The sequence below is a fragment of the Tenrec ecaudatus genome, chromosome 4, assembly GCF_050624435.1.
Source record: "Tenrec ecaudatus isolate mTenEca1 chromosome 4, mTenEca1.hap1, whole genome shotgun sequence".
Taxonomy (NCBI): domain Eukaryota; kingdom Metazoa; phylum Chordata; class Mammalia; order Afrosoricida; family Tenrecidae; genus Tenrec; species Tenrec ecaudatus.
The window spans coordinates 66,988,580-66,999,590 of NC_134533.1; the positions used below are offsets into that span (position 1 = coordinate 66,988,580).

At 36.3% G+C, this 11,011-nt stretch overlaps 2 protein-coding genes across 2 annotated transcripts; one reads left to right on the plus strand and one right to left on the minus strand.

Annotated features, from left to right (window-relative positions):
* Nucleotides 1–465: 465 nt before the first annotated feature.
* LOC142445885 (olfactory receptor 51I2-like) lies at nt 466–1,410 on the plus strand. Its single transcript, XM_075547757.1, has one exon. It carries the CDS (start codon nt 466–468, stop codon nt 1,408–1,410), a length of 945 nt encoding a protein of 314 aa, XP_075403872.1.
* A 4,063-nt stretch (nt 1,411–5,473) lies between these two features.
* On the minus strand, nt 5,474–6,430 carry LOC142446838 (olfactory receptor 51G2-like). The gene has a single exon (XM_075548573.1). It carries the CDS (start codon nt 6,428–6,430, stop codon nt 5,474–5,476), a length of 957 nt encoding a protein of 318 aa, XP_075404688.1.
* Between the last annotated feature and the right edge of the window lie 4,581 nt (nt 6,431–11,011).

An 11,011-nucleotide genomic window follows, 5' to 3' on the forward strand; every position in this document is an offset into this window, starting at 1 on the left:
ATAGATGTTATGAATTGCCTGAATGAGCCATGTGAATAATACATTTTAATTGGTTCTATGAGCCTTTCTGTTCAATATACTTTGGCATAGATTGTCTGGTAGTGTATTCTTGGCATATTGGCATTGTTGGCAGTGTTGTTAAAGCCACAGTGTCAGTTCACACTGTTTAGGGTCTTCCTTTTTTCTCTGACTCTCTACTTTTTGTGACATGATATAATTCTCTAGGAAATGTTCCCTTTTCAAAATGTGTCCAAAGTATTTGAAATGCAGTTGTGTTAGCCTTGCTTTGAAGAAGCATTCTGGCTTACTGCTTCTACTAAGAGATCAGTCATACTCAATTTATTCTGTATGCCTGTAATTAGTCGGCCTCTAGTTGTAGACTCTTTATTTAACCACGGAATACATTTGCATGAACTTTATTATTTGATCCTCTTGTACATGTTCTCTTTTTTAGGTTTGACCATTATGTCCATGTTCAATGGCAGCAGCTACCAGCCACAATTCTTCCTTCTTTCGGGCATCCCAGGGATGGAAGATGCTCATATATGGATCTCCATCCCACTGAGCATCATGTACATAATTGCCATTCTTGGAAACAGTATCATCATTCACATAATACGGAAAAACTCCAGTCTTCACGAGCCCCAGTATATATTTCTATCTATGTTGGCAGCTACAGACACAGGCATGTCAGCCTCCACATTGCCCACTGTTCTTAATGTCTTCCTTTTTAATCATCGAGAGATTGAGTTCCATGGCTGTCTGGCTCAAATGTTCTTCATTCATACTTTCTCTTCCATGGAGTCAGCCATCCTGCTGGCCATGGCATTTGACCGTTTTGTGGCCATACGCAACCCATTGCGCTACACTGTGGTCCTGACCCCTTCTCGAATTACTCAGCTGGGGTTGGTAGCTGTGACGCGGGGAGTGGCATTAATGGCTCCCCTGCCTATTCTGCTCAACCGACTTCCCTTCTGTAAAAGCGTCATCCTATCACATTCTTTCTGTTTCCACCCTGATGTGATGAAGTTGGCTTGTGGATCTATTCATGTCAATGTCATCTATGGACTGACCTTGGTTCTTTGCTCATTCGGTGTTGACTCTGTCTTTATTGTCCTATCCTATGCTCTAATCCTGAAGACAGTTATAGGTATTGCATCCAGGGAGGGAAGACTGAAAGCACTCAACACTTGTGTTTCCCATATTCTCACTGTCCTCATATTCTATGTCCCACTTATTGTTCTAGCCTTAATCCACAGGATAGGCAAGTACCACTCCCCTCTCCCCCATGTAACCATGTCTAACATTTTTCTTTTTCTTACACCTGTCCTCAACCCATTGGTGTACAGTGTGAAAACAAGACAGATTAGGAATGTGCTGTGTAGACTATTTGCACTTAAGGTGGGATGAAAAGCAGAGTGAGTCTCCTTAAGAAATTGATTTGAAGGTACCAATATATTGAGAACAGAAAGCATACATTCTTTTCCATATATCTGAAGTACTTTCTTTGGTACATCTCTGCACAGTTCTGCTATAAACTTCTGGAAATATGAAAGCTCCTTCTAGTTTTAAATCTTACATGGTGAAAGATTTTTGTGCATTCATGCTAGACTAAGTATCCAAAGGGTTTGTACCATTTACCATAGGGTAGAGTGTTTCAATCTAAATAGTGCTTCAACTGTTTTCAATATGAGGGTCTCTCATATATGCATGTACTGTGGCTTAAATCTGGTTAAAACTAAATATTTAAATTGTTATACAGATATTTATGATTGAAGTGAAGTTTAAAATACTATAAAGATAAATGTTTCAAATGACAAAACAAGATTTAATTTTTATTTATTTAAATAAAATTATTTTAAATGATTTGTTTTAAAGTATTTATTCTGTGATTATCAAAATGTAAGTGTTATATAACACAAAATATAAAATATAAGAGAGACAAAAATGATAAACTAAAGGAAAACTATAATAAAGCCATGTGTCTAAAATCTGTCCTATGCAATTTATATTTCATTTCTTCATATATTATTCTATTAAACTCAGTTTGGTGAAAATAATCATGTAATTAGTAAACTAAAGGCAATACTCTGCAATTTAAGCATTGTATCATGTAAGGAGTTATCATGATATAGGCAAGTCAAAAATAGACTTCTGACTAGAAATGTCTATAAAAAAAGTTAAATTGTATCTTAAAATCAGTGAAGTATCTTAGGAGTCAGAATACTTTTGAAGGTATCCGTTACATTTACAAAATGAGTTCCCATTAAAGATAAAATGTAAACTTTAAAATAATCAACTTTTCCATTCTGTTAATGTGTTGCAGATTACTGCTGAATGAATGTTTTTGGAACTTTGATAAATTTTCGAGAATCCACGATGATTATCCTTATTGTTCACCTCACACTTTCAAGAAGCATATCCTAATAAATCCAGACTTCACTGAGTTACCTTTTCTGAGTTCATTTGAAAAGTTTAACCATGTCACATAATCTCATATCACACACACACACACACACACACACACACACACACACACACACACGGGAGTTCTCCCCAAATAACAGAATTGTTTTCAAAGCTACATATTTAATTTTTTTAACAAAATAACATCACCTTCAAAGTAATCTTCCTTACACTTAATACATTTGTCAAATCTTCTATTTTATTCTTGGAAACCTCCATTGTTATGTTATTCACCTCTTCTAAGTTGTCAAATTGCTGTCCTTTCATGTCCCACTGCATTCACAGAAGCATAAAAGAAGTCTCACGGAATGAGGTCAGGTGAGTAAGGTGTGTGGGACCAGAGAGGTATGATTTTTTTTTTGCCAAAAACTGATGCACTGAGATGACTCCGTGAGCCGGTGCATTGTCATTGTAGCAAAACCAGTCTCCCTTCTGCCACAGATGAGACTTTTTGGTCACACAATTTTATACAATTTTTTCAGAATCTCTAAATAGAAAGCTTGATTACAGGCTGACGAGGTGGAATGAACTCCAAATGCACTACGAATCAATATTTTTTTCACCCTTTCAGAAATTTGCAGACGTACAGAATGAGGTTTGTTATTAATGAACATTTCACCCTTTATGAAATGAGAAAACCACTCATTTTTCAACCACTTGAGTTTTTCCCATAGCACTGTCCTTGTAATCTGTGTTTAAAATCACAAGAGTTTCTGAAACATTTTTCCCAAGCAGGAAACAAAATTTCACAGCTGCACGTTGTTCTCTTAAGTTGGCCATCATCAAAAACAAGGTTTGAGCGAACTACTGTTACCAAAATATTCACTGCGACCGGAGAGAACCTTCCCAAGGCACCCACTGGGTGGGTGCACTAGCTCAGAGTGAGTTGCTGGATGCTCACCTAGTGGAAAAAAAGTGTACTATGGAAACTCCACGCAGGGAAGCTTTTTTCTGTTTTTTTTTTTTTTTTGCGGGGTATCCTTTTGTGTGTATATATATATAAACTATATATATATACCCATATATACACGTTTTTTCATACCAAATTAAATAAATGGCCCAACTCTGCTCATAGGAATCGGTTATGTGAATGAGCTATGTGAATATCATTTAATCTCATGTATAAATTTGATGCATATATATTAGAGGACATTTCAGATATTTTTATTGATTATTTGAACTCTTGTTTACGAATTAATCTAAAACTTTGAGAAAGTGCCTTCAAATTCTTTCTTATAGCTTCACATGTAGCCCTGGTGGCTTCACAGTAAGTGTTGGGCTGTGATCTACTTGGTCAGCAGATCAAACCCACCAGCAGCTCCAAGGGAGAAATACTGAGCTTCTTAATTCTTTACACAGTTACAGTCTTGGAAACCCACAGGGGGTAGCTATGAGACAACATTGATTCAATGACAGCACATTTGTTTCTTTTGGAAAATTTAGTCTCTTTCATTTACTTGTTACCTTGATCTCAGTGGGTCAATTGTTCATTTTTTTTAATGACTCTAAGTTGGCTCCAGAAGAAGATGGGTCACTTTGATTTTCTTTTTAAACTGTTTCAGAGGTTCAAAAAATAGGAATGAAGCATTTTTTTCCATATCAAAGTATTGGCATTAGACTTTAACCAAAAAGATGGCAGTTCAAACCCACCAATTACTCCTTAGGAGAAAGATGAGGATGTCTTCGCCTATAAATATTTAGTCCAATGAACCCTCTATAGAGCCACTGTAAGTCAGAATTCAATTGATGGAGTAGGTTCCTTCTTTATTTTCATTTTGGAAACCTTTAATATGGAATAAGAAACAAACTATTCATACAGTGTTCATTCTGGATTAATAAGTCAGATGTCTTAGAATAACCGTTTCTCAAAACACAATAGATTATTTCTTTTCAAATTTCTTTACGTTTGTCTATAACCAGAATTTTTACAACACTAACCAAAATCCATCTATAAGAAATAGTAAAAATAGCAAACATGTCAACCATAATAGGTGCCTAAAATCAAGCATCAGGGACAACCAAGAACACGTGACATCTTGGATTCTCGGTAAAGCAAGTCTTCTATTGATTTTTTATAATTTCGAGACAATGCCCCCTCCCCTTTGCAGGGAAGAGTTATTTTCATTTGGCTCAGTTTCAAGAAAACACAGAGCTTGGATTCTTCTTGCCATTTTGCCTTACACTAGATGGTAAAACACAGCTATCATTCATTGTGATGATGCTTATTATTCATTTAAGTATCCCATCTCCCTTCCACATCTTTCGTTATATTATGCATTTTTGAGGGGAAGAGTTGCACATTTTCCATTTTTAATTATCGTGTTTAGCAATCCGCATGGATACAGAATCAATCCTCATGCAAACAACAGTCAAAAAATCAAAGGAAGCATTGCATTTGGTAAGTCTGATGCACAAGATCTCATTAAAGTGTTGAAAAGCAAGAATTTTGTGTTGAGGGCAAAGCTATACCTGACCCAAGCCATGTTGTTTTCAATCACCCTTTTTCATGTTAAGGTTGCACATTAAATAAAAAAAGACCAAAGAAGAATCAATACATTTGAATTTGAATTATGGTAATGGTGACCAATATTGAAAGTAACATGGAGTGCTGCCAAAGAATAAACAATTATGCCTTGGAAGAAGACAGCTAGAATGCTCCTCAGATATAAGGATGATGGGATCTGTCTCACATACTTTGGGCATGTTATCACCAAAGACCAGCCCCTAGTGAGGGCCATCATGCTTGCTAAAATATAGCGGCAACAAAAAGAGGAAGTCGCTTACTCAATGGATTGACCCAATGGCTGTAGCGAAAGGCTCAAACAATAAGACCCGTTGTGATGATGGTGCGATATCGACTGTGTTCAGTTTGGTTATGTATAGGGTCACTATGAGCCCGAACTGACTCAACCGTACCGGTGCCTAACAACAATTCCATACTGCTTGGCACATATCAGAATTGTGAATCGCATTTTAAACTCTTTGTTCTCCCACTGAAGAAAAAATCTCACTCTCCAGCAATGACTCTTTGTACCCAAAATCGCTTACGTAGGGCAGCCTGGATCTGTCGAGATTTAAGGCTATAAACCAGGGGGTTCAGCACAGGTGTCATGAGGAGGTAGGTGTTGCTCATAGTGGTATATAGAATTGGTGAAGTGTCCTGAGCAAAGCGATGCAGTACTGCCAGACTGATGAGTGGCAGATAAAACACAAACACTGTGCATAGGTGACAGGCACAGGTCTGCAGTGATTTCCAGTTTCTCTCCTGGGTCCCCAGCTTCATAATAGTGCCCAATATCTTCATGTAAGACACTAGGATGAAGACAGCATCCACTGCAAATGTGCAGAGCACAAAAACCAATCCGTAGACACTGCTGAAGGTGACATCCCCACAGGCCAAGTTCAACATATCTGGGTAGTAGCAATAGGAGTGTGAAAGGATGTTGGCTCCACAAAAAGGAAAATTCTTGAGAAAAAGAGGCAAAGGGATCAACAGAGTGACACCTCTGATGAGAGCAGCTACGCTAAGGCAGACAACAGAAGAGTGTGTCAGGATCCTAGTGTAGTTTAGCGGAGCACAGATGGCCACCAAACGGTCCAAAGCCATGGCCACCAGGACACCTGATTCTACCGAGGACAGGGTATGGATGAAGAACATTTGAGTCAGGCAAGCATCCAGACCAATGCGGTGCACATCAAACCAGAAGATAGCCATGACACTAGGCATTGTAGTCAAGGAAAGACCCAGGTCAGTGAGAGCGAGCATGGCCAAGAAATAAAACTGAGGTTCATGAAGGTTTTGATCTGCTCTAACTAGGATGAGGAGAAGAGAATTGCCTGCAATGGCCATCAGGTAGAGAAGACAGAAAGGAATTGAGATCCATATGTACGCAGCCTCCAATCCAGGGATTCTGATGAAGGAGAAGGTGGGGCAGTCAGAGGCAGTGTGATTTAAAGCTGGCATGTGGACTGCAGGGGAACTGTCCGTGCAGACACTTGCAGGCCTAGGAAAGAGAAAATGTGTGTCGTGAAAGTGGAATACATACATTGGAATTGGAATCATTGTTTACATGTGGAATTGTACAATTTCAATAGGTGAGGTAAACTTTTAGCTCATACTTTTGAATACTTTTTCTCTTTAAAAATAATTTTATTGGACTATATCTCACATATCATCCAATATAATTGCTCAGTTATATTAAGATGAGCTGTGAAATCATCACCACAATCAATTTCATAACATTTTCTTCTACTCCTTGTTAGCTCCCATTTCCCCTCAACCTCCTCTGGACGTACTCTTGGGTAATTACTAATCCAGTCACTGTCTCTGTGGGGTTAGCTATCCTCGATGTCATACACAAATAAATCACGTAAAACAAATATAGGATTCACCCAAACCGAAAACCAACAATAAGTGAATAGAAAAAAAAACAGAAAAGTACCTCAATAAAATGCAGAAAATATTTAAAAGCATACAACTTCATAATGGATTAAAGGGAGATTAAATGATAAAGTAGCTTTTATCCTAACTGTATCTGTCATAACAAACTTTACAATGCTCTCTGTCTGATATCAAACTATAGACTACTACAATCAGAAGGGAGTCAATGGAGGTTTTATGCATACATCAACCCATCAAAGGGACTTCAGACTGTCTCTGTCATTCACAGCCTCTGGCACACCATGCAGTCATAGTTTACACTCTGATACAACTCCCTCCTTTGGATTGTATTGATAGTTCTTGGATCACACAGGCTGCTGTGCTTCTTTTACGCAAACTTAGCTGATGCTTTACTTCAATGCTGCTTGTTTTCAGACAAGCATGAGAACCCTAGACCAGTGGGGGCATTCAGTCAGTTCCGAATTTTTCACTACATTCAGTGAACTGGTGATTAAAATGGTCCTTGTAAACAGGGTTCCTTTAGGGGAACTGTTGATGTGGAAATCACAAATGTGCATTCTTGATTCTTTTTTAACATTCAGATGCACAACAGCATATTGTAGGTACCCATAGTAATTGTCATTGCATCCATAGGCTATTTGGCAATAATAATTGATATTTTAAATGAAATGTCTCTTCTTTCAAATGCACTGAGAGTGGAAATAAAGACATAGACTGAAAGATCTGTGATAAGATATATTAAAGCATTCAAATGCTTGGAAAGGAAAGGGTCCATACCAAAGGGAAAAAAAAAAACAAAGTTGATCAAGTAACTACATCAGGAACCTTGAAAAACCTACAATTTGTAGAAAAACATCAATTTGTCAGGCTTTCTTGGGAAAAACTTTTAAACACATCAGGACAAGTTTGAAAGAAGACTGTGAACTTTAAAGAGCAAAGTGTAACCAATTTCAAGATAGGAATACATTACAATTTTTCAATGTTTTAGAGATTCATAGAATTTTGAAGAATTAGTTCCATGAAAAGCAGCTGAAGAGCATTTCCTTAGATTAATGACATTTGTAGTCATCAAATTAATATTAATAGTTATCGAGATGTCCTGAATAACATTCTGAAAAATTCCCAGAATTATGCTATTCCTGACAGTGTGCAAAGAGCTGTAAGTATTGTCAGAATAACTTTTGTAAGGTTAGCAGAAGCAGGAAGGGGTTTTGTAAAAATGAACATAGTATGTTCAGAGAAAATAAGCCACCTGTTTCTGACACATCACACACAATGACTATTGTCTAATTGGCCTACCTTTGACTGATGTCCTCAATTGCAATATTCTTCTCTTTTATCCCAGCAGCAGCTGTGTGATTTATCCTGAACCATATCTACACTGTAGAAGTGAGGACATCAATCAAGCAGCATTATAGAAACACCTTAAATAACAGTTTTATTTTGGGTCAGATTTTTTTCATTAGTATTTTAAAACTCTCAGAACAATCTAGTTTTGTGTACCTATTTTACTGCTCTTATTTAAGTGTTAACTTATGAAATCATAAACTATATTTTAGTGTATCTTTGTTATACTTAAAATGGTCATTAGGGCAGGAATGGTTGTTAAATTATTTGTATTTAACTACTTCCCCAGACACTAGTCTTGTGATGGCATGTACCATGTGGTTTCTTCATCACACTTTTTGATAATGCCCATCTCTTCAAATAGGAAGATATGAGAATGATTTCTCTGGATATAAGGATGGCAAATTAAGGCCAAGTAATTAGATTCAAAGGCATTACTTACTAGCCCACTAAACACAGAGCCCTAACATTGTTTACAATTACTATATACTATTAGAATAAAATATAAACCCACTTCCCTCCAGTTAATTTTTACTCAGCAATCCTATCTAGGGGTTCCAAGAATGCCGATCTGTACAGAAGCACACAGCCTCCTCTTCCTCCCATGGAGTGGCTAGAATGTTTAAACTTGAAGCTAGCAGCCCAATGCCACCCAGGCTCCTTTTGAAGCAAATGGACAGCAATACCAAATGTTGGGGAGGAGGTGAAACAACTAGAATTGACATGCATTGCTGTTGGGTTGCAAATGGTGCAAAATTTTTGGAAATTTATGATTTTATAAAGTTAAACATGCATTTATCATTGAGTAATTATATTACCCAACAAGCCAAAAAATCCACTCCTAAGAACTTGTCCAAGAGACATAAAAGAATATATCCATAAAACTTGTACAAATTATTCACAGAAATTTTATTTGTAATGGCTCAAGACAAGAAAACAACAAATTGTGTGTCTACCTTTGAATAAATACACAAATTGTGCTATAGTCACATCATTTAATTACAAATGGAACATATCAGGTGTATGCAGCAGCATGACTGGGCCACATATGTTAAATGAAAGACGACAAATACACAGATCAAATACTGTATGATCCCATTTATAAGCAAATCTTGATAAGAAAAACTTAAAGTGACAGAAACAGATCAGAGGATTCTGGAAAGGAGAAGCGGGAGTGATGTGAGTCTTGGGATGATATTGCAAAGGATACAATTAAAAACATGAAAGATGAATATGTTCTAATTCATTGCTGGTGTAGTTATTACATGATTTTATACATTTAAAAATCATATTAGATTGTATATTTAATACTGGTGAAGATTATGGTATATCAATTTTATCACTTTAAAGCTGACAAAATATTCCTTTGTGTGCAAAGTTCTTAATATACTCACTCTATAATCTATTGATATTATTCTCTTTTGGGATATCATCTGTAAAAATTTCCTTTTAACTCATTCATAAAGAAGATATCTCTGTAGCTTGTTAATCAATTTAAACCAAATGAACAGAAATTCATTACATCTGTGATGTGTTCTGTCTATTGTAGTATTACAATTTACTAATTCTTATTCCCTATCACTCTATGAGTATATCTCTTTGTTCATGTCAACATTTCTGCAGGAATCACCTGATATTCTCTTCTATATTGAGTGAGTTTCTATTCATTGTTCAAATTTTATTACCTTCTAAAAAGTGTGACCTAATCCTGTAGAACAGAATCGGTCTCATGTTCTCCTGCTTATAATGTGATGCTTTCCAAATCTTCTCTGTGCACCACCATAAAGGACTTAGTTATATTTCTACTCTCTTGGTTATTCTGAAAATACCTGAAATCATAAGCCTTTTTATTTTCCTGAATAATAATTAGTATTTATTAAAAAACTTATTTAGATGGTCTAATTCATGATGCAGAGATAAGGGGCTAAAGAAGAAAGGAGGAGGGAGAGAGGGCAAAAGAAAGAAGTGGGGGAAGGAAAGATAATTGCAGGAAAAATTCACATACAAGTACTATGGTGAAGCTATTTCTTCAGTCCTAATATTTGATTTTCCATAACAAATAAGCAGACTAATCAATATAAATACTACATATGAAAACATATTATTCTCAGTAATACATGATATCTAAGCACTGAACACATATGCATTATTTTTATCAAGTCAAAACAAATTTTAATTTGACAATTTTTTTAAATGCTGCTTTTCTTTAACAATGACTTCACTATCAAAATAACAAACACACAAACTCACTGAAGTCGAGTTGATTCCTATAGAGACCCTTTAGAACAAAGTAGAATTGCCCTTGTAGGTTTCTGAGATCGTAGAGATTTACACGAGCAGAATGCCTCATCTTTCTCCCTCGGAGCCGCTGGTGGCTTCAAACTGCTCACCCAGCTGTTCTTAGTCCAACACATAGAGCATCAGCATTCCTTTTGGCTTTGCTACATATTATTTTAAGTAAGAAATGTCCCTTGTCAAGTCAAGTCTAAATTACGGTACATGCCACATCTTGTTATAGACATCTGCATTTACACTTAAGCACACACATAAATACACTCATTTCCATGCATACATATGCTATGCATGAAACTCCATTGTCAATATAAAAGCTGCTTTTTACTCTAAATTCAGTTTCAGATTTCAAATGAAATGTAACCTCTTAATTCTAGATAGTTTGCTTCCTCCTCATTCATTCTTCTTAGTAGTAACTGGCTGGAACAAAAGTTCTATTTCCTTGCCTCTTTCAGATTGTGTTAGTTTATTCTGCTATATATCACACTATTATTCCCTTTTCCT